The sequence below is a fragment of the Neodiprion pinetum genome, chromosome 1, assembly GCF_021155775.2.
Source record: "Neodiprion pinetum isolate iyNeoPine1 chromosome 1, iyNeoPine1.2, whole genome shotgun sequence".
In the NCBI taxonomy this organism is placed as follows: Eukaryota; Metazoa; Arthropoda; class Insecta; order Hymenoptera; family Diprionidae; genus Neodiprion; species Neodiprion pinetum.
In genome coordinates, this window is record NC_060232.1 from 17564815 (window position 1) to 17589947 (window position 25133).

A 25133-nucleotide genomic window follows, 5' to 3' on the forward strand; every position below is an offset into this window, starting at 1 on the left:
CTTACTAGTTTATCGAATGAAAAAAAAGATTGGAAATCGAATGACCAGTTGTTTACAAAATTTAAGGTAATCAGAAAAACGTGCTGAGGAGGATAACAAAACGTTGAATTTTAGTCACTGCTAACATGAGAAAAACTTGAATATAATGATTATAGTTCCAAATTCAAACATCGCAATATGTAAGTAAATGATGTAAAAGTTGATTCCTGCCCTCACTATGTTGAAAAGGGTAGTATTCTTGGATATGAAGGTCAGAAAGGTACGAAACAAATCTTGTTTACGTTTCGGCCCGAGTAGGTATATAATTCTGTGTATCGATATGACAAGTCTATGTACGACGTAATTTTCACGTATTACATGTGATCAGTAGATCAAAAGTGTATTGACTTAATTATTAAACAATTAATGAGAACATATTGGCAAGGTATGGTAACTATACGAAACGTTAAACTTGTGTTACTGGTGAAGGAATAAAATATGTATATTAGCTGTTCATGACACTAGAAATATAATGGATTTTACCACACGTTTATACTACGGATCTCGCTTACCACAATAAAACGTTGATGATGGAACGCAGAAATTTTGTATTTTAATACCTACAAATATACCGATTTTTAACGAATTTAAATTGACAATTGAGCTAGTAAACAAAACGTTGATTATTAGTCTAGAAACCGTTGTTTAAATGTTGTAGAAACGCAGTGAATGAAACGTTAAACTTGTGTTACCGGTGAAGGAATAAAACATGTATATTAACTGTTCATAAGACTAGAAATATAAACGGTTTTACCACACGTTTATACTACGAATCTCGCTTACCACAACAAAACGTTGACGATGAAACGTAGAAAATTTGTATTTTAATATCTACAAATATACCGGTTTTTAACGAATTTAAATTAGCAATTGAACTAGTAAACAAAACGTTGATTATTAGTCTAGAAACCGTTGTTTAAATGTACGTGTAATGAAAATCGTATAATATTTGTGGAGAGACAACGATTAATATTTTACTGAAAAATTACCGTATATCGAACACGGTAATATTTTCTACCTATACCATAATTATACGACCTTAACGTTTCTTCAACCACATTTTAACCGGCTCATGTTTACTGGGCAGGGTCTAGCGTTATCGACCACGAGGCCGCCTGCAGCCCCTCTCTGCCGCAGTCGAGGAGGACCGCGATCCTCGCCTCTTCTAAGGTCGTCGCAGGAGCTGTCCTTGCTCGGGTAGTAATTACCCCTGGATTTGGAGTCCGCATGATTGTGGTACGCATTCGACGGCTTCCGCGGGCAGCTTGGGGGGCGACACAGCTGCCCGTAGAACCGACCAAAGCTCCGCGCCAAGGCGTCAAATGCGTACCACAATCATGCGGACTCCAAATCCAGGGGTAATTACTACCCAAGCAAGGACAGCTCCTGCGACGACCTTGGAAGAGGCGAGGATCGCGGTCCTCCTCGACTGCGGCAGAGAGGGGCTGTAGGCGGCCTCGTCGTCGATAACGCTAGACCCAGGTAGCAGGGGGCACCTCCACCATCGCCTGCCGTGTTCGAAGGCCTTCAAATAATAATAATACTAATATAATAATAATATTATAAATAATGAAAATAAAAAAATATTATAAAAATAATAACAATAATAATAACAATAACAATAACAATAACAATAACAATAACAATGACAATGACAATGACAATGACAATGACAATGACAATGACAATGACAATGACAATGACAATAGCAATGACAATAATAATAATAATGATGATAATAATAGTCATAGACATAATAATCTATAATCTTTCGATACGATTAATGTTCATTTCATTTTTTGGTGAACTTTTTTTCATTTTCGGAAAGTTTTTTTCGTTTTCTGGAAACTTTTTTCCATTTTCTGAAAAATTTTCTCGTGGTAAACAAACAAATATGAATAATTGCTCAATATATTAATAATAAATGAATAAATAATTGATGAATACATGAATTCACATGGTATTCGAATTTTGAAACTTCGATCTGCTCAATATCGTATTGCTGGCGAAACGTCTCTGCTTCATAAAGGATCGCCCTGGGTGTCAAACGCATATATTTACAACGGTTCTATGCCCTCAGTGCCAGCCTACGGCTAGTTTATTGCGGGGTTGCAGCACACCCTCCAAGTTCTGGGGGCCTGTTTGCCCAGGTATCGGTTGCATATGACCGTCTTGTCAACTCATGATCAATTTTTCAGTACATTGGGGCTAACCTCGCGTTTTTTACTACGTATTCAACACTGTAGGGTGGGTCAACTCTTGGTAAGCCCCTCAGACGGTTCTTATAATCATTAAACGTGATGTTATTTATCGTTGCAGTTTTCGCATGCCTTGACACGTTTGCTCACTTCGATAATGTTGATATATTTCGTTTCGTTTTTATCCGTGGTGGTAAATGTGTATAGTTTCGCACGGATCTATTCTATTGTTGAAGAACTATCTCTGTTTGATAATGGGTTGTCCTTACAGCAGTTCTATGCCCTCAGTTCTATCCTATAGTTAGTTTATTGTGGGGGTGGTGGTAAACCCCTCAAGGTATTGCGTCGGTCTGTCCTGGTACCAGTTGCATATTACAGTCTTGCCAACTCAACGTCAATTTTTCAGTACAATGGGACTAACTTCATGTTTTTTACTACGTATTAGGCATTGTGATATGGACCAACTCTGTGTAAGCCTCCCCATGAGATGCTTATAATCGTTAAACGTGATGGTGTTTAACGTTGCACTTCCGGCATCCTTGACACACTTGCTCACTTTGATGGTAAATGTGCTCAGTTTTACATGTATCCCCGATGAATTCGGTCATAATTTTTCCATTGTTCCCATCCTTCATCAGAACCCGAGGTGTGAAATGCTCGAGACAAAAGAATAAAAATCTTTATGATCCTTGTGAAGCTCTATAGGATATTCGGATATTCATCGGTTCAGAATGTAACCGATCGGTGGATCGTCTGAGTGAGTTGTTATTTCGATAGGATTATACCACCACCCGAACGAACCGTATAAATTGCTTACGTCAAAATACATGAGATACGATTCCACGTTACTAGGATCAAGATATTTCCCCATAAACCTGTTATTGGCCCGAGCGTATCGATTAGAATATTGTAAATTTACACCCGTGTATTTGAGCACAGCGTCGAAAGCAAGTCCCGGCACTGTGCAGTAGTGCAACGGATCTAAATCATATGTTTTGAGACATCTGGTCAGATCACCCTTTTGCATTTATCAATCTCTATAGTCATCCATTGGTGCTAAATGAAATTCTTCCCAAACATTTTTATCATGCTCGTAACCACCGTTTGAAATATTTGCATTACATAGGTGTGAGTAGAAATGCTTCGTTGCAGGTTGCTGAGTTTCATCGAGCTTCTCCCAACAATCAACGTATCCATGGGAAAAACATCGTTGCCAGTCATCAAACTGAACTGAGTCTGGTTATTGCAGAATTTACGCGTTGTGTGTTTATCTGCATCATTCAAATATGTGGAAGGTTTATGGAAAGGATGCTGCTAGCCATAAAAATCAAACGAATCGATGAATCTCAAGCACATTATTGTTCCATTAACGCATTCGTGAATGAGATATATTTTTCCTTATTTATTGGCAGCAGTGTGATTTTGCGAGGAAAAGTTGATGCTAGCGATTTTAATAAAAATTGCGTATCCAATAGGGTTGATGAATTGTGTAAAACTGATGGAATTGTGAATCGTGTTAATGTTTATAACGGTCAGGAATATGAATATTTTTACATACTTTAATTCTAAATCAATCTGTCTTGAAAGACATGTCAGAAATCGAATTATTGCTTTACACAATGTCATCGTACTACAACAATGCGGATTGGAAAATGTTGTGATGCATACCGCACTCTCGACAGCTCTGCTAGAATCTACTGGATTTGTATTTTCAAACATGAATAAGCCCGGTTACATTACCTATATTGCATGAGAAGTAGTACGTGTACCAAAATGAGAACCAGTAGACGGCAGAACAAGTAAAATGAGCGAATGTTACGAAGAGCTTCCTCGTCTATAGAGGAAACGGAAGCCTTTTCATGTTACCGGGAAACCTGCAAAAGATCAAGTTATATGAGGTTGGCTAGGTTGTACAGTCTCGAGTTGGAATGGGTTATATTAGGTTGGGTTGTAGTGTCTTGGGTCAAGTTAGGTTATGTCAAGTTGAAGTAGCCTTGACGTAGGTCAGGTTCTAGAAACCTCGAGGCCGTCGCGCCAACTGCGAATTGCTCAAGAATTATTGAACTATCGAAGCTAGCGATCAAGCTTGATCGAATAAATCATTTAAGAAAGTATTTTATCAACTTAGGTTAGGTTGGACAGTCTTGGATTAGGATAGGTTATATTAGGTTGGGTTGTAGTGTCTGGGGTCAAGTAAGGTTACATTAGGTCAAGTCCTACCGTCTTAGGTCAGGTTAGCTTTTACTCCGCTGGGTTAGGTCGGGTTAGAGCTGTAGATGATATAGGCAAGGAGGACGATCTCTGCGTACAGAAAGTGTCCGTAAAGCCGAGGCAAAGAAATTGAGATCGCGTCGCTGCGTGAAAAATTGTATCCATTTTTCAAACTTCACTGAGTTGACGAGTTATAAAAGTACATAGTTAGAAAAGAAAAAAATGGTTCTCAAATTAGAGAAGATTTCTGTAAGTACCAAGTTTCATCGTCTTGCTCATTATAAATGTTTTTATCGTGACATGTTCAAGAGTTTTTGAATCGTTCAATTATTTGTGTTTATGTGTGCAAAGAAAAAGTATTCAAGTTTTGGGAATTCTTCATTTTGATTCATTGCTCATTGTTCATGATAGTATTCTGCGGCACATGGTTTTCGCTCTTTTTATTCGAAGTGTTTCCGTATCATTTTAATTCAAATTTGGTTGTTTATCCATGTCTACAGTATCTGCTGAGGACTCTAGAGTCCCTGGAGTGCGTCAGTAGAAAGGATTTTAAGAAACACCGACAAGGTGGGGCGGAAATTTGAAGCGAAATTGCATATTTTCGAGGGCTAGCTGACGACTACCGATGGCAGGGTGACGATTTCATAGACTTCTTCGGCATCAGATGGCTGATCGATGGGTGGTGGGGGCAACGCTGCCCCTTTAAGGATAGGGATCACCCGGCGTGAATTACCAAACATCTTTCCTCATGCCTCTTTTTTTAATTGTTTTCAAATAAAAACAAGGGTTATTTATCAGCCAGTTATATATCATATTTGATTCTGTCTGTGAATTAAAACTCATTTTCTCTCCAAATAACTTGTAAGTCAGTTATAGAGTATTTTCAGGCTTAGCTGTGAATTTTTTTAAGTATAGCGTCGTTTATCTTGTTTACATAACGTTGGTAAATTTTGGTTCGATGTTGTGTCGTGATCTTCTTGTTTGGGGATTCTTCTAAAGGGGAAATTTCTAATGGTATTTTGATTTACTTAATCATTTGTGCTATTCGTAATACCGTTTGTTGTTTGCATTTTCACGTCTTGATTTTGATCTTGTGCTCGTCTAGTATCGTTTGATTGACTCGATGTTTTGGCCAGATCGTTATCTATGCATGTACGGAGATTTCATTATTGTTATTATTATTATTATTGTTATTATTATTATTATTGATGATGATATGTTACACCTGTATGCATAAGGGAAGAGAATGTGGAGATATTTTGTATAATTGAATATTTTATTGTAATTCTTAGACGATTCACAGTTTCCGTGTAAAAAATGTGCATGCGTCGGGTTGCAAGCCGCTGTGTTTACCGATCCAGGATTGTGAGTGGGGAGAGGTTGTGAAATTGATCAATATGGCTGTTCTTGTGGTTATGCAAAAATCGAAAACCTGCACACCCACAAGCACCATTGGGTCATGTGATGGGGAAAAAAATCGGTCCACGACAATGCAGGTAGTGGGCAGCGCGCAGTGGTGACTGGGTGGAGGGCTGCGGTGGTGGACCACCGCATCCATCAAACAATAAAAAAATTTTATGACAAACAAGTCTGAGCCTGCACACCCCAACCCTTCTCAGCGTGGGGCATGTGATGGGAGAAATCGGTCAACGAAAAGCAGGTAGCGAGCAGTGTTTGGCGTGAGAAAAATCTTGTCTCGTCGACTCTTGACCGGATGCTTTGTGCACATACAGTTTTGGGGCTTATGACTCTTTATAGCGAACAAGTCCGAGCCTGCACGTCCCCAACCATATCAGCGTGGAGCACGTGATGGGAAAAATTGATCATTAAAAAGCAGGTAACGATCTCTTGAGAAAATTTTTCCAGCTCATACTGTTGTCGCGTTACATTTTTGCCTGTATGTCACGAGGCGTACATCCCATGAACGATTGGCTGATTGCTTTTTGCTCGGTGGAGGGTGAGCGTGTATCCTTTCATACAAATCCGAATAGCTGTTTGAAACTTCTCTAGCATTTTGAAAAATCTCTCGTGCAGAAACAGGTGTTTGACAAAGTGAGTGGTGAAAAAAGGTGTTTCATTCGAAAACCCGAACACTTCAACGAGTTTCTACTTTTGTGTGTACTTTATAGAGTATATATAGTGCTACGCCAATCCTCTTACGATACTGCGAATGCCGATTTAATTTCCGTAATGATCATCACATTCGATTAGTATGTTAACGAAGTTTTTCGATTTGTTAAATTTTTCAGTATTCAGCATCATCCCCTCCCTTCCTCACTCTCTCTCTCTCTCTCTCTCTCTCTCTCTCTCTCTCTCTCTCTCTCTCTCTCTCTCTCTCTCTCTCTCTCTCTCTCTCTCTCTCTCTCTTCTCTCTCTCTCTCTCTCTCTCTCTCTCTCTCTCTCTCTCTCTCTCTCTCTCTCCTCTCTCTCTCCCTCTCTCTCTCTCTCTCTCTCTCTCTCTCTCTCTCTCTCTCTCTCTCTCTCTCCTCCTCTCTCTCTCTCTCTCTCTCTCTCTCTCTCTCTCTCTCTCTCTTTCTCTCTCTCTCTCCTTTTTCTCTCTTTCCCTCTATTTATGTGCTTATTTTATTGATTTTATTTATTTCATTAATTCTATTTATTTTATTTATTTTATTTATTTTATTCATTTTAATCATTCTATTTACATTATTCATCCTATTTATTTCATTTTGTTCATTCATTCTATTTGTTTTATCTATTCCATTCATTCCATTTATATCATTCATTTTATTTATTCAGTTTATTTTAATAATTTTAATTATTTTATTTATTCTATTCATTTTATTCATTTGATGTATGTTATTTATTTTATATATGTTGGTCATTCGATTTATTTCATTTATTTCATCCATCTTATTTATTTCATCCATTCCATTTATTTTGTTTATATCATTTATTTCATTCATTTTATTCATTTTATTCATTCTTTCTATTACATTAATTCATTTCATATACGTTGGTCATTCGATTCATTTTATTTGTTTAATTTTTCTTATTTGTTTCATTCATTACATTTATTCCATTTATTTTATTTATTTCAACGGTCCAGAACTGTCATATATATATATACTACTAGTGATACAATATCTAGAGAAACCAAAATGTAATCAGAAGGCAGTTTGAAACCACTGATGGCGGTAAGTAAATACAAACCATCTTTAACATATGAAGCTGGTCACGTCAAACCCAATTCAATCCATGAATTTAAGATTTTGGCTAATTTATTTGGGTGCTCCGAATTTCGACTGGTCCACCGTTTTAATTTAACAACACTTCAATGGGGCGATGGGAAATAAGGAAAAAGTGACAACTAATATAATAAGGCACTGTTTCATGGATTGACGTTTTTTTACTTAGTTTATTAATTGATTATGCAACATAAGGTTAGTTTTCCTAATTCGATATCCGTACTCTCATTATATATCATTAAGGCCCGTTCTATTTCTGTTTTGTAGCACGTAATGGGCACGTCCATCCCGTTTCTCTTTTTTCTGTTTTTTTAATGTAAAGCCACTCTACGTATTATGGATAAGACTAAATTGAAATTCGCTCAGGTTAATTTTTTTATCATACATTCTTGCCATCATCAGCAAAATACTTGTACAATTTTGTTTTTTGACAGATGTATTAGAAATTTGGCCTGAGAATGACTCCAATCCGGGAGTTGACATCAAATATTTGTTATTAATACAAGACCTACATATCCAAGATCCTTCTATAGCATTCAAACCACGAGGTCAAGATCACTTTCACGAGATATCTTTATAATATAGAGAGATATGTATAATGTAAACTTATCACTAGCGATTCGAGTATGATTTATTGATAGCTTTGTGTTTGTCCAGTTTCGTCCGTTAATTTATCCGATTGCCCTTACTGCCTTTTTGTCGTATATATATGTATATAATTTATTTTCTTGTGTGTCATTTAGTTGGTTATCCGACTGAACATCCAACAAAAACTTAGTTTTTCAAAAAGCTCAGTCCATTTTCAGATATATGTATATTATGTTATGACACGTGTCACCGGTTCGGTTATCGCCGAGGGAGTGAGAGCTAGCGGGAAATGGTGAGGACGGAACTCATGGGCATAACAACGGAGGTCAAGCCTTTACATTCACTGAGTTAGTCACATTATGTTTTAATTTTAGGCGGACTTATTCGAGTGTTACAGCTTTATGTTTCAGTTTCCATTTTTTTTTTTTTTTATGTATTTAGCATGTCTACTTACGGAGATATAAACATTTAAACATCATGTGCGCGTATCAGAAGATCTTCGGCCATTGTGCAATGGTATTTAAATAAAAAGCAAAGGACAAAACTCGCAGTAGCAAAGTCAGAAGGCGCGGCGTCTGGCGCGGCATGTTGCCCGAATGCACTGTATCATGCATCGTATGTTACCTCGTCGCTCACTGACGTATACTCTCTCTTTCGCTCGCTCTGTATGATCTCATCCATGTCAGCGCCAGATCTAGAGGGAAGCAAGCCTGGGCACTTGCCCCGGGCGGCAACTTTATGGGGCGGCAAAAGGATAGAAAGCAAGCTGGCGAATTGCGAACACATTTGCCCCAGATATTTTACCTGATGACCAAATATTCAAAAAAATTAAAAATACTGACTGCAAATGTTCCTGGACGTTCTTTTGTGAAATTCTTCATCTTCCACCATTCATGTTCGCTGAACAGAAGGCCCGAAAAGTGAAGCTCTAGTATTTCATCTTACAAGAAAACTGCCTGAGGTATCCCCGCCCGAATTCGTCTATTCAATGATATGTTATTTTTCATCGAAATCTGAGCGACACGTGTTTCTTTTTATCGGTGAACAAAAATCGTTTAAAGAGATAGATTCAACCCTCAAAGTTGGGCATCCCCAGTGGTAGTTTCAGAGTTTCGCATACTTTGAATTAAGATATTTGAATGGAACCAATTGGAGAATAATTCTTATGGCGAATAATGAAAAATACATTTTGCCCGGTTACGACGGAGTTGAATAGTCGAAAATTGTAGGGTTTGAAAGTATAACAGGAAGATAGAATCCTACTCATGTAACTCAACGTAAGAGTCAAATACTATCATAAGATTAGTCATAGTCAAATTGTAGATTCTTGCGTCAACCTTTAGACGTAGTACACACGCTTATCGTCAATTTTGTATTCTGTATATCTAGTAAATCGTTCACTGTCTAATCATAAATAATTCTCTTGCTATTCTACCAATATCAAGTGCTATCGTGAATAATCTTCAACAACTAGCGTCGTTACACGTAAGACAAATATCTGAGAGTCGGGTCTAAGCTCTGTCCAATTCTTCTTTCCGTACTCTTGGAAATTTATATTCTACCGCCTCTGGGTCCCAAAATGTAACCCCCCCTGTGAGTAGAGTCTGATTGTTATTTATTATTATTATTCATTAGCCGACTGAGCCTAGTCGTTATTTCATTTTGTTAATTTCGATAATCAACTGGCGCCCTTTGAAATAAATTATTCTGAGCCTCGACATCACCTGACCCAGGTCGCGTCGAGTAACAGCGAATCAGAACTAAATGACGATTAAAATAAAATTTCTCAGACAATATTCGATAGTTGAAGCAAAACCAAAGCGAAAAAATCACTTCTGTCTCAATGGTAAGAAATATTTTGTAACTAAAAAACTATTTCTTGGATATCGGTGAAATTGATTGTATTTGAGACAGCAGAAAAAAGTAGAGAATACGTGTTTTTACATTTTTCGAAATAACGTCACTTAGGAGGTGAATTACCCTTATTTACGTGCAGAAAAATTCAGAATTTTGCTTCAATTCGACTTATTTAACATTACGAAGCTCTTTCTAAGAAACAATTTAGAAGCTTCTTCGTTTCAATAAATTTCAGTTGCATTTATAACAGAAACCACCCCCTCAAATTTCCGAACCGTTGCTGGCAGAGTTTTTTCTACGACCGTCATATCTTCTGGAGCTCGATATTTTAGTAGTTTGTGAAGTTACTGGAATCGATTCTGAGCTTAAAATTTTGGAATTCAACTTGGCTAATGCTGTAAATATTAAGGACTTTGGTGATTATTTTTTCCCAAAAGATTGAAAGAAATCGGAAAATTAACATGGACTGACTTGTATACCATTAAAGAAATAAAAATCTTCTTGTATCGCAGGAGCACCAAAACAATTACATTTTATTTCGACGAAGTTCTAATTTTATCTGTTTGTTGCGACGTATCATGCAAGATATACGATAAAAATAAATCAGTTTTTCTGGTTAACTGGCGCGTAAAAAACATTGAAGCTCAAAAAATTAAAGTAGCTTATCCCCGCCACTCTTGCGACTGTTTAAATTGTCACTAAAAGTTCTGATAGCCGGTTCAATAACTGCAGATACTGTGTACTGCTAACTTTCAACTTATATTCTTAAATTGGCAGTGGTGTCTTTGCAAAAGTTGTTTGGCCTTATATGTCATTAAGAATTTGAAAGTACATCATTGCTTTTCTATAAAAAGGATGAAGATCAATCCTTTGAACGTCATACAGTTACTTGTGACAACATTTCAAGCAATGAATATTGCTCAAACGCCCATAAGTAATGAGGAAAAAACACTTTGAAACTTTATTGTTGATGGAATGGAAGAATACACTGGCGTTGAGATAGAGGAAGAAAGTTCCCTGTACTTTGCAGAACCGTAAAAAAATTTAGAAATGAAAATAGTAGAGCATAAAGAATAGACATTTGCAATTTATGCACCAAAAAACAATTAAAAATGACGAAAGTTTGAGAGAACAAGCTGAACAATTTATACAAGTTGTGAAAAAAAATATAATAATATACATTTTATCGAATGTGTATAATTCAGATCAAAATGGTTTCCGATTGGAGATGCATTCTGAAAGAACTTGAGCAGTCGAAGGAGAATAGAAGGTGGAATGTCTAGTGCAGTCAGTTACTTCTACTACACACAGTTACACAATTCAGCTAACTATATCAGTTCAAGGAATACTTCTTTCCCCACTTTTTTGGTCTTAAAAGAACCAAGTGGTATGTTCGATCCAATTGTGCAACGAACATTGTTTAGACCAGATAATGTGTACATAGAAGTACTGAAGTCCGGTAAACTTACTTCAGGTATAAACGGGTTAAAAATTCCATGATTATTCACTTTTGGAAATGAAAAAGTAGTGTGTACAGTAGTATTATATTATTATATTTACAGAACATTTTAAAACTTGATTGCAACAAGTTTTTTTTCCCCAACGTTGGTTCAAAAACTGTACTGTTGATTGATTCATGGAGTGGCCACTGCCCTGCAGCTGTAGGTGAGGCAACGCTTTCGAATAGAGACGTTACATTGAAAATTATCCCTAAAGGAACAACCGCAAAGATTCAACCCCTGCGTTTTAGGGTGTGGAAAAATGTCGTCAGACATTTCTCTGACAGTGTTTTATTGATGAATTATGATATAAATTTGCATTCAAGAAATAATATTATAAAATTGCAATCCCTGACTCACAATTAATTATAATCTTCACGACATGTCAACTTTTTTAAGTGTTTTTTTTACAGTGAATATTTTATGCATAAAAGGTATTTTAAATCATGCGGGTGAATGGATGAATGAATGAATGATTTTTAATAATTTATGTTTACAATTTTATTTATACAATTATGCACCCCTAATTTATTTATTTATTTGGTAATAAAACAAATGTGTCTTTTTTCTCATTTACACGTACTCATGATTTATAATAAACGACTAGGGGCCTCGCCCCTGCGCGCTTCGCGCGTCAACCCCATGTCGGCGCTACGCGCCTCGGGCACTCGGCGCTGCGCGCCTCCTTATTTCCTTACGCATTGTCTAGTAGACAGGCGAATTCCTTCATGTTGATTTGATGACAGGTCTGCACTTGCTATCCACTTCAATTCCTTCTGTGCTTACTTTTCTTTTTTTCATCAATCTAAGCTTCCATTCGTTGGTTGAAAATTGGTGTTCCTTCTCTATTGATATCGATCTATCTCCTTGACTTGCTGAATTATTTTTGCTACCGCTCTGCCGATTATTCTCCAAAATCACCTATTTTATATTATTTTTTTCTCTATATTTGCGTTGCTGTTCATTCTGCAAAACACCTCTTTTTCTTGTAGTCAACATCGATCCTGTTCGTCCTCTTACCTGGTTATACGAATATTTGATGGATATTATTCTATGGCTTATTTGGTTCTTCGCACTTACAATTTTATTTTCCTCTTTCTTTTGTGACACTTCCGACCATCCACCATCTTCATCGCCTTGTCTGCTGCTTGAAACTCCTCCTTTCTCCATTGTCATCGTAAATCCTGGCTGTCCTTTTGACTGTTTGGTGATATATTTAGATTTACTATTATTTGATTGTTACTTTTCATACTTATTACTCACTATCTGAATTTTATTTTGATTCTGCAAGGCATCAAAGTGTCCACTGTCTCCGTCGCCGGTGAAGAGTAGCGAGAATTGTGTTTCATTTTGTGATCCGATCCGGTGTGGATGAATTTTTTCTTCGCGATACACGATTAAACATATCTTAAAAATGTCCGCAGCTGCAGCTAATTCTGCTTCTCCCCCGTGTATTCCATTTTTATTCATATGTGATTTGTAATCACCAGGTGACCTAATCACAGCACCGTTTGACTCATTACCTGTAATAAAACCCGCAAATGTAGACCAATTATCCACTATATTTGAAACGATTTTCAGTCTCACCTCTGCGTGTCGATCTTGAGTGCCGTATACACAATACGCCAACGCGCGAAAAAGACAATTCCCGTCGGGAATCATCTTGATAATTTTCGTTCGCATGTTCATTTTTTGCGCGTCAGAAACAGATACCTATAAAGATATTTGTCAAAGACTGTCATAAACAGCCGATGACAGCTGTCAAAGGGTTTGCTAGATGCTTTTTGTTTTGTTTTCGGGATCTCACCCCACTGCCAACTTCATGCGTATACTATTGTTATTATAATCTTTTTTATACTATTGTTATTATAGTCTTTTTTTTACTATTGTTATCATAATCTTTTTCTACCTGTTCATTTGTTTGAAACTTTTTTATTAGATAGAGAGATTTACTCTTGAGATTACAAAAATCAATTATTCTTTTAATATCTAAAAGCAAATCGCCACAGTACAATAATGTGCAGTTGACGGTCGACGGATAACGAAAAAATTAAAAGACCTGAAACAGAGAAAGAGAATTAGACTCTAGACTTGGAGCCAAACCGACGTATTCGTATTAATAAAATAAAATACGTCCCGATTTTCCTTATTCGTTGTATTCATTTCATAAATCTAACAATATCATATTTCTGTAATTTTGTGCCATCTACTATGTGATGATTTCAAAATTGCAAGGTCAGAATGAATAATATCATATGAAGCTCCGCTGCACATAATGACTGCATCTATTGGACTGACCGCCCGAAATTCAAATCGAAGTTCAAGGCACGTTCCCAAACAGCAGTCGTGCTCAACTTACAGAAAGATCCCCTCCCCCTTCCCCCCTCTAGTACCGTGCGTACAATAGGAAATAGGTGAGCAGCAATGCGCTCCCTGGTCCCCTCTGATATGCGCAAAACTAAGAAAATGATCCTACTGCGCTACGTTTCAAAAATGGCAACCCTGCATTCTCAAGAGTGACACAGACATCGTTTACGTTGGTTAGAGTTCTCTTTAAACAACCTCTAAAATGACTCCGAGATTAATAAACGGAAAATTAGTTAACAGAAAAATTAATGAGAAAATAAATCGGGCCTTGGTAAGTATGCCGGGCACAAAGAAGAAGGAAAATCGCGCGACACGTGATGAATTAATTTAATCCGAAATTCCTGATGAGCATAGTATATTCTCTTTGAAAGAGTTGGCTAAAAATCTGAAATGTACTAACTGCTAAAGTCTTTTAGATATGGAAAAATTAAGTGATTTCCAAAGAGAAGGGCTTCACTCAAAGTTTTGAATGAAATGTGATAACTCTACGGAATGTAGTTCAGTAAATACAGGAGTGATAAAAAACCAAGCGTCTGACATTAACGCATCTGTGATTCTGGGTAAGTGCTTGAAGTTTATTTAGATTAATGTGTGGACAACTCATTAAAACGAAATCATTAATTCTGTACTCAATTGTATCGGGAGTTAATTGTTTCATTGTATGAAATCACTGAAGCCCGCCAAGCTTTATAGGTTATGTTATTTGTTATGTTCCAGGTGCGATACATGCAGGCGTCAGAAATACTAGTCTGAATAAAATTCTCGCATGTGCGAATTTACCTCGTATAAATGTTCATTTATATAAGAAGTATGAGAGCATTATTGGAAAAGCAATAGAAGCCGTAGCCAGGGATAGTTGTAAACGAGCTACGTCAGAAGAGAAAGAATTGGTCATCAACAATGTTGAAAAGTTGTGTAATACACGGTAAGCATTATCATTAGTTTATTGAAAACACATGTAACAACCAATTAATGAATTGAATTGTAAATAATTTACACCGAACTTTTTTCTTTCAATATTTTTATATTTCTATTACTTTTGTATTCCGTTACACATAATCAGGCTATTTATAACTATTATTTCGCAAAATTCTACGATATTGTATTTAGCAATTGTACATGCTGTATAATTTGTCGGTAAAGTTTTTTTTCCTCTCACAGGCCTGTGGATATTGTTCGAGATATTTTCCCTCAGTTAGATATTATTAACGTATGTATCTTCAAATACTGTCGATTCGTCATTCGATCAAGCTTTAGGCGAAATAATTGATTTATTTATTATTTATTATTATAGTTTCATTTGATATGGGCTGGTCGAAACGTGGGAATGGGCGTAGCTACGACGCGGCGACGGCTTGAATGGCTATAGCACAGTGATTGGTTTTTTGTCTGGAAAAATTTTAGATTACGCCAAAAGAAACAGAAAATGCAAGAAGTGTGATTTGGATCTCGTACTATCGAGTTTGTTAATCGAGGTTATTGGAAGCGAGAAAAAAGATCAAAACTGAGCTAATCAAAGGAAAAAAAATTAAGGCGCGTTGAATTAAAAAAAAAAGAGAGAACTTTTAAGAAAAACTACTGAAAGAGTCGAAGGCATTACTTATCAAAGTAACTGCGGAATTAATGAATTGAACATTAGCTCGGATAAACGCTCTGATAATAATGTAACGTTCTTTGACGTTACGGAAAATGAATATGGATCCGCGAGTTTAATTATCAAGTCAAAAATCAAGAGCGTGAATAAAATGTTGTGAAAATGCTTTAATTGCGTAATATGTGTTTGTCGTTTAAAGTCTGAAACAAGACTGTTTTTACAATAATGTTGGTTGACGCAGCAACCTTATTCTTTTGAAAGACATAAGAGGTTTATAAACGTCTTTTATCTATGATGACTACTAGATCATTAAAGAGGGGGCAAAACGGGTGATTTCACCCTTTGTAACAATAATAATAATATTTCGGAAGATGATGCAAACATTGTTTATTTTGATATCGAAACTACTGGATTTGCAGCAGACGCTCATATTTTGCAAATTGCTGCTGTGTGTGATGATCAAACTTTCAATGTTTATGTACATACAACGGAAAATATTTCTGCGTCAGCAAGTGCAGTTACTCAACTTCGTCATAAACATACGGATTTATTTCATCGCGAAGAAAAAGTTGAGACTGTTAAAATTCTTTATGCATTGAAATCTTTTGAAAAATTTCAATTTGATTTACTTGACCGAAAACAAAAATGTTTGTTAGTTGGGCATAATGCCCCGTTCAATGCTCCTCGGCTTTTACAAGCTTTAGGAAATGCTAATGTACTTGGAATATTGAATTTGATTTCGGGCTTTACAGATACTTTGGCGTTATTCGGAAAAACATTTGTTGACAGAAAAGGTCCCAGTCATTTTAAACTAGAAACTTTAAGTAAAGATTTCTTTCAAAAGTGTGATGATCAGCAGTCGTTTCACAATGCTGCTTATGACGTCTCAGTAGGTATTACAAACATTGATCAAAACGTTAAACTTAGAAAGTGATTTACTTTTTTCCTACAAAACTAGTGACTTTTATTTACAGGAAATATCTAAGTCAGATAAAACTAAGTGCAACTTGCGACTGTTGACTGAATTATTCAATATTATTTCCATGAATATGTGCGAGAAAGTAGCTGCAAATGATATTTCGTGTGACAGCTTAATGAAAATATATAAAGATGGAGGCGAAAAAGCTATTGGGTAATTTTTTACAGCAGAATTAGATTATAATGAGGTACAAATAACAAAAAAAAAAGATATTATTACAAAAGTATTAGGCTCCCTCAAAAATAAAACCTCTAGCTAAATTTGAAAGGTGCAAACTAAAATAAATAAATAAGAGAATGACGTTGAATACTAATAAATATTTAATTTGTTATAATTATCGAGATTTCATTTACCATAACCCATACTTTTCCAACATCCGAAAGCTACACGCACTTCTTGAAATCAGGCGACAGTATTTCAAACTCCTCGCCTACTCTGACGCGCGACGTTGTCAAATCGCGTATATGTTATGCAAAAAAAATTGGAAACGGTCACAAGTAGCTCAATTCAAACATATTCTACGAAGAAACGAATACCGCTTGCTGTACTTTTCTTTACAGGGAAATATTTGTCATATTTTCAGTTAATGATTCACAGTTTTTTACGACAATCGTAAGAAAAATACCAATGCTATATCGTAAGACATGCGTGTTCACATATGTCGATGTGGGGCTCGTATGTTGAAAGTTCAATTTTCAACAGTTAATATCTACAAATTTAGTGCCACAAGAGGTATTGAAACTTTTTGTACGTATAAAGGACATCAATGAATATATACATTCAAATTTTCAAGAAGATAGTAAGAAAATGTGTTTCCTTGGGAATGTCTTTGAACCGCCGCGAGAGCGGTGGGAACCATTTTTAATTTTTTGAGCCCCAAATTTTTTTACGCGCCAGTCGACCAAAAAAACTGATTTGCTTTCATCGTATGTCCCGCATGATACGTCGCAACAGGCAGATGAAATCAGAACTTCGCCGCAATAAAATGTAATTGCTTTGGTGTCTCTGCGTCACAAGATAACTTTTATTCCTTCAATGGTATATAAGCCATTCCACGTTACTTTTCCGATTTCTTTCAATCTTTTGGAAAAAAATGATAACCGAAGTCCTAAATATTTACATCGATCATTAGCCATATTGAATTCCAAAATAATAAGGTCAGAATCGATTACAGTAACCTCACAAATTCCTAACATATCAGGCTCCGGAAGATTTTCACTATCCTGAGAGAAACTCTAGCAGAAATCGTTCGGCATTTTAAGGGGGAAGTTTTTGTTATAAATGCGACTGAAATTTATTGAAACGCAGAGGTGCCTATATCGTTGCTTAGAAAGAGCTATGTAATGTTGAATAAGATGAATTCAAGCAAAATAGTACAATTTTTATGGGAATTGGGCTGCGCGTGTATAAGCGTAATTCAACCCATAAGTGACGTTATTTGGAAAAACGTAAAAACACGTATCCCCTACTTTGTTCTGTTGTTTTGAATACAATCAATTTTATCGAAATCCGGAAAATAAATTTTTAGTTGTTACGTCCGGCCTACCACCTCTCTATTTTCCTACTCGCTAACTCTCCTACAGTTCTTACATTAATATCATGGTATCTGTTCTGTCCTCTCATCTCTACCCAGCCTCACGCTACTCACTATCGCTCTCACACATCTCATTTTATTCCCTTCTGTCTGCAGCCTTACACCTTTTCTGCAACTGTACGTTTTGTCTCTGGAGACACTCCTGTTTTCTCAACTATGTCACATCTAGATCTCTCATAACGTGTGTCCACGAGGGAAGTGCGCACCTAATGCGCGTGCGTCAAGTCGTTCGAATTTTATTGGCCGACTGTTACCGCCTGACTGAGCCGCGAACGCAATATCAATCTCGACTGTCAGAAAATGTCCCTAGGAGTCCACCGTTAGCTGTGGGCAACTGCTGTCGGTGTTGTTACGAAAAACAGATCGTCATTTCGGAACTGATCCGAAGTAAAATAAATCAGATACACGTTAATCGTGTCGATCAGGTCGTCGTATTCCTTCGACGGTCAATTTATTACTGTAATCCGAAAATCGTTATTAAAAAAATACTTTACCAAAACTTCGCGCTTCCCTTGCGAACTTGGGAGAGGTTATGTCCGCCACTCGCGAATTGATGCTACACGAGTGTAAACGAAAATTACGTGAACCAAATACTTAACGGTGAAGACTCATTCATGATTATCTGAAAAAGTCTAAATTGGAATTCGACGAGATACATCGGCTCACGGCATCGGTTTCATGAAGTAAGAAAGGTGGAGGGCCATCTCTGCAACAAGCGAAATCAGTGAAAAAAAAAACAGCAAATCGTACTTTTCGCTTAGAACTCGATCTGAATTCCGTCAGGTAAGTGAAAATAGGTCTGCTTTGATACGCAAATATTGTATTCGAGGGATTTTAATAAATAGACGGTGCAGAGTTACAGTTTATTATTCGTTGTAGCGAAACGTAGCGACAAATTATTGTCTGATGTTGAATTCGACCAATATAATGTTATTGCCATCTTTTTAGGTACGTTGAACAGTGATTGTTTGCTTCTCCCGGAAGTCGAAGAGCTGTGTCTCGATAGTGCTTTACCTCCGAGTTCTCCATCCGACATTTGTCAAGTTTTTCCTGCTTACAGGTTAAGAAGACACCCCGGAAAAACAGTAATAAAGTTATCTTGTTCAAAGGGAGTTTGAAAGAACAAAGTTGCAATAAAAAGAGCACTGGTTCTGGTTCTTTGAAGATGCTGAATTCAGGTATCCGAGAACAAAGGATTTCCTATTATTATTAGAAGATGATTCGTGCAATGCCTTCGTACCATTATTTCTGTAAGAAAATAGTACTGTAACTTGTATTTATGGTACTGAGAAATATTAACATTGCATAAAATACAGTGATAATTCATAAATAAATGGCGCCGTTGAAATATTATTTAAATGTAGTATTTCTGAAGTCAGTCGAGTCTGTTCTATGGTTACTAAATTCTACTGTCAGTATTTGCGGAAAATTCCAAACGAATTTCTCGTAAACTTTACAATTAGAAATAATTTAAAAAATTAAACTTCCTGTTTTCAAATGTCTGACTAATTTTTAGGGTCCGACGATGCTTGCAATGGTTCCAAATAGGCTTTTAGTAATTCTGGTCAGACCCTATTGTACATGGATCAGTTCCATCATTGCCTACGTAGAGGAGATTAACGGTTCCCCATCTTAAGGTACTTTTAAAGACGCGTGAAAACTCCGATGCGGCCACCTTCCAGCGCGGTAATGCAGAGCAAAGTAACAAGGTGCCTCCGCACACCGCTAGGTCAATAGTAGAAACCTGCATAGAAGGTGCCCGCTGCATTGTGAAAATTCGTGAATCTTTCACAACAATGCTCATCAGCATGGCAATGTATGCAATCGATTGCATAAAATCATGATCCGAATACGGAAATTATTTACGTACATAAATGTACGTTAATTCTGCATTCGGTGCATGTCAAGTTGACGAGAAACAAAACTTTGATTTCATTAGTAAAATATCAACTTTTTGTAGAAGAAACGTTCCTCACACAACTGACGAAACTTCCGTCCCTCACTCTTGGACAGAACGGTGATTACTGATGAAAAACTTATTTCACACTCTATTACTTATGACGAGGCATAGAATCTATGCATCAATACAAAAACTGAAAAGTATGTAACGGAATTTTCTTATCACGGTTTGTTCCGACAAAGATTCAAATGTAACTGAAGAGCCTCTCGCAAATACCAGAATTATCCGTTATCATTTTTTGTTTGTTATCTTTTTGCCTTACAGGACACAGATAAAACGAGACTTTCCTGATGTTTCAAATGATTGGTACTGAATTTAGGAGATTCGGTATGAACCAATTACATGGCCATATAACCGTAAACCGAATACTAGAAACATATAAATATAAAAAAAACCGGTATAAAGAAATTGTATAACTAAAATTGGTACGACGGAAATCTATGACGATAATAATTCAATCAAATGTATATCAAGAAAATTACTGAAATAACATGTCAAATTATAACTTATCGTAAACGTTTCTTTCTGCATGTTTTTCATATTCCGGTTTCCCTTTCCTTTGTTGAACTCGCTAATTCTTGGCTTGGCCAATAGAATTCCCATCGTCCGTCATGTTCTGGAGCGGTTTCTTTGTCGCTGATCCTTCAAAATTTGGTCGCTGATAGTTTCTTTGTAATCACAAGTTCAATCAATAAGCGTGAACTTTATTTTGTTAAATTGTTGTTCATTTCAGGATTTTTGTTATTGAAGAGCGCGCTCGAATAACTCTTGATCGTTCAATCGTCGTCCAAGGAATCTCTGGAGGTCTGGGGCATCTATCATCCCAATAACCGCCCAGGTCAAGGCTTCCCCTACGGGCTTACCTATTAATGAGTCAAGTTGTCTTTGTTTTTGGCGGGCGTATTCAAACTGTTACAAGTAGTACGGATTACCCATACAACTGACCAAACTTTCGTCTCTCTCTCTTAGACAGAACGGTGATTACTGGTGAAAAACTCATTTCACACTCTATTACTCAAGACAAGGCATAGAATCTATAAATCAATACTGAGATTGAAAAGTGGTATGGATCCCCCACACAACCGACGAGTAACTTTCGTCTCTCGCTCTTGGGTAGAGCGGTGCTTACTAGTGGAAAAGTTATTTCACCCTCTAATCTATTATCTACGACTAAGCATAAAATCAATGAATCAATACTGAGATTGAAAAGTGGCATGGATCTCCCACAGAACTGACGAGTAATTTTCGTCTTTTGCTTTTGGGCAGAGCGTTGCTTACTGGTGAAAAACTTATTTCATACACTATTACTTATGACAAGGCATAGAATGTATAAATCAGTACAGAAATTGAAATGTAGTATGGATTTCCCATAAACGTTTCAAGATGTTCGGCATATTACCGATTTCCACGTGAAGTTCAATATTAAAGTACAACTCGAATTCGAGTGATGTCCAGTGATTTAGAACTAATTTCTTAAGTGAATAGTCCCTCGCTGCTGATGTTCGATCTTGCGTTTGGTTCGTCCATATTTGAAAAACTAGCCGCCCATGCACATGTCACACCAATTCTGCTTTAGTCAAAGCTTTCTGTGTCTAAAATATAGAAAGAATGTGTCAATAATCAGGATGAATAAAAAAATAGATCATGTAAAACAGAGTACTATACATTTCATACATGCTTTCACTCAAAGTTATGTCTCGAAGAATAGTGTTCGAGTGGTTGTCCGTGGACCTTATAACTTGCATTGTGTAGCACAAAAATATCCAACCTCTTTAATGATAAGCGATTGAACAGAAACCGAACCAGCATAGACCTGGTACTAGCTAGCTCAAATTACAATACAATCAACTTTCTGGGGTAACAAAGCTGAAAAAGGAAGTATTAAGGCCAGCAAATGCTTGTACAGCAACTCATTTGTTGTACAGAATGGCGAACATACTTTGCATCATGTGCCACGCAGCTGATGGATTGTTTTCGAATTGCGTTGTTTAATGAAAGCTCAGTTTCTTGCATATTCCAACCCTTGTCCATTGCTTTTTGCCAGTATCAGTTCATTTATGTAGATGCCAGATCTACGCTCCGTTGATAAACCCACGTGAGAGAGGCAACAGTATACTTGCATCCACCTGTCAACCAAGATACTTAATTAAAGATACTTAACATATATTTTATGTCAAAACGTATTGCTTCGTATATAAATACGAGCTCATACCGCACACTCGTGACATTCTGCGGATTTTATTGAATCTTGCCCTTTGTTCGCCATCGATGTTACGACTTACGACTTGTTACGCACTTCGTGCCCTGGACTGATGTTTGTTTCACAGTGCATGCTCAGCTCAGCGACGTACTTTCTCGTGCAAACCTAATTATATAGAAGGTATAATAATGTCAGGTTGTGTATTGTATCGTGGCGTTTTAGAGCCGCCCGTCACAAGCGCACACATCCTAAGGAAATCTCTAGGAAACGTGTCCTCAGCGGGATACTCCAACCGAACTCGATACAAAATAGGCAATATATACTTGTCGGAGAATGGCCAGATATCACTCGTGAACTTTGTGTCTTGCGTGTGGGACGCATGTTGAACCACCTTTTTATTCTTTTACAAGATAAAAACGGAACTTAACTTATTGAACAAAGCTTTTTAAAAATTCAACGTTTATAACAAGATCCAAATTGCTCAATGTTTATTCTGTTATTGATCTTTGCCGTAGTTTCTCTGGAGACCGAATAGAAGAAAGCGGTGATAATCCTCCTCGTTATTCATTTCATTATCCTTGACACGGCTAATCCTGACAATCACACGTCCTCGTGTGCTGTAATACAAAAATTAGAAGATATTTAGACCGTTCGGCCAACCTGATCATATTACCATTCCAAAAATCACGATGTGCTTCAACAAATCCATAAGTTATAACAAATTCCGTACTAAATAACAAGTCCGGTGACAAACTGTTGACAACACCCCATTTCATAGAAATCATCTTCTTTCCACAAGAGCAAGAACTACAATCTTCTCAAAAGACTTGCATTCCTCTCATGTAATTTCCACACACATTGCCAATTATCAATTGGGCTTCACATATGTGACCGTATGACAACGTCAAGCCGTCCATACATCAACATTTCCACACACAGTCGCCTCATGCGACAGCACCACACCATTAGCCGTTACATTGCGCCATCTCCGCTCACCGAAATGAGTAAGGTTTTTTTTTTTTGACTTGCAACTAATAAGCGTAATGAATGTGTGCACTAGGATCAAGCTCAAACCAAAGGGAATGACAATCATTTCCTACTCCAATATTCTGATGAATTTCTTATAACAGGTGCGCCAACAAGGATGTCACAGGTTATTAATCCAAAAATAACACATTTAAATTTGTAATTTAATACCTTGAATACTCAATGACTCTTCAGAAGATTTATCAAAATCAATATCCAATTCTGAAGGTACAGAACAGTCAGGCATTGCTCGAAGACGGTCATGAGCGTATTTGTACGTTCGATTACAATTTAAAGATTTTAAAATGTACCGATCTCCGTCTAACACTTCAATAACACGAAATGGCCCTTTAAATTTTGAATTCAATTTTGTTTGATTTCTTTCGTGATTTTCAATTAAAACATAATCCCCAACAGAAAATTTTAAAAATTTTGCCTTTCGGGCATCAAATCGCGATTTTTCAATTTGCGAGTTAATCTCAATCATATTGGCTGCTCGCTCTCTGATTTCCGATAAGTCAATTTCTTTTTCACAATCAGTAATCGGTAACAGATTCAACGGTCTAGCTACGCGACCAATCATCAATTCCAGAGGAGTAGCTTTAGTCACACTACTGACGGAACAATTCAGTGCCAGTTGAATATCTCCAAGAGAATCCTGCCAAGATCTATTATTATCAACCTCAACAGAAGTGAGCATATTTTTAAGTGTACTCATAACACGTTCGACTTGACCATTGCCTCGACTAGTACCAGTAGCAATCAAATGAAGATTAATGCAATGGGAAGCACAAAAATCACGAAAATTTTTGTTTGCAAAACATCTCCCCTGATCAGCAATCACACGAACCGGTGCTCCAAATAATGTGACGATTGATTTTAAAGCTTTTATAGCACTTACAGCATCAATAGAAAAAGTATGGTAAAGAAAAACAAACTTAGTAAAGGCATCAATAAACACAAAAACATATTCTTTAATATTACTTTTGCCACTAAGCTTTCCAGTAACATCAATATGAAGAGTATGCCAAGGAATACTCTTTGGGATTGGATGTAATTCAGCTTGAATTTTACCAGAAGTAGATTTGGAAATTCGGCAAGTAATGCAATTTTCAACAAATTTTCGGACATATTTGGACATATTAGAAAACCAATAATGTTGGTAAGCCTTCTCTAAAGTTTTATGCCATCCCAAATGAATAATCGATTCATGAACATGATTTATTATAGACCACTGAAAAGCTTTAGGGATTATTGGTAAAATACGAGTGTCATTATTTCGCTGTATTTTTCTGAACAAAATTCCAGATTTAAGTTCGTATGTATTAGAAACATTTGAATCAAGCTCATCGTTTTCTAATTTAGAAATAAGATCACGAATTTCGGCATCCTTCTGCTGCTCCGCTTGTAACCAACCGTGAGAAATTTTTGAAAAATTTATACGTTTTTGCTCAACAGTTCCAACATTCAGTTTGTCATTCTCAGGTAAAGGATTTCGAGAAAAGAAATCTGCATGTGATAGATTTTTTCCTTCTCGATAAACAATATCAAAGTCGAATGACTGTAAAAATGCCCACCATCTATAAACTCTTGGGGATAAGTCAAGTTTTGCACGAGATGCCTTGAAAGAATTACAATCTGTAACTACTGTAAATTTTCTACCATGTAAATAATGCCGAAAATGCCTAATAGCATTCACAACAGCAAGTGTTTCCAATTCATACGAATGATATCGCGACTCTATTTCTGTAGTTCTTTTGCTAAAATAAGCTACAACATGGGCCTTTCCACCAACTTTTTGGATGAAAATTGCAC

The 25133-nt window shown here is 36.7% G+C and overlaps 2 protein-coding genes across 4 annotated transcripts in view; one reads left to right on the top strand and one right to left on the bottom strand.

Annotated features, from left to right (window-relative positions):
- The window catches only part of LOC124224746 (uncharacterized), a 326271-nt gene that overhangs the window by 242931 nt on the left and 58207 nt on the right, over window positions 1-25133 (bottom strand). The window lies entirely within an intron of this gene.
- The window catches only part of LOC124212679 (carbohydrate sulfotransferase 11), an 89004-nt gene that overhangs the window by 47447 nt on the left and 16424 nt on the right, over window positions 1-25133 (top strand). Inside the window, exon 7 of one of the 3 annotated variants that reach the window (XM_046613025.1) lies at window positions 20885-21490. The exons of the other annotated variants lie outside the window; for them this stretch is intronic. Within the exon in view, the coding sequence (XP_046468981.1) occupies window positions 20885-20962 (78 nt within the window). The 3' untranslated portion in view covers window positions 20963-21490. Of the gene's footprint in view, window positions 1-20884; window positions 21491-25133 lie in introns of those variants that run through there. 3 annotated transcript variants of the gene reach the window in all.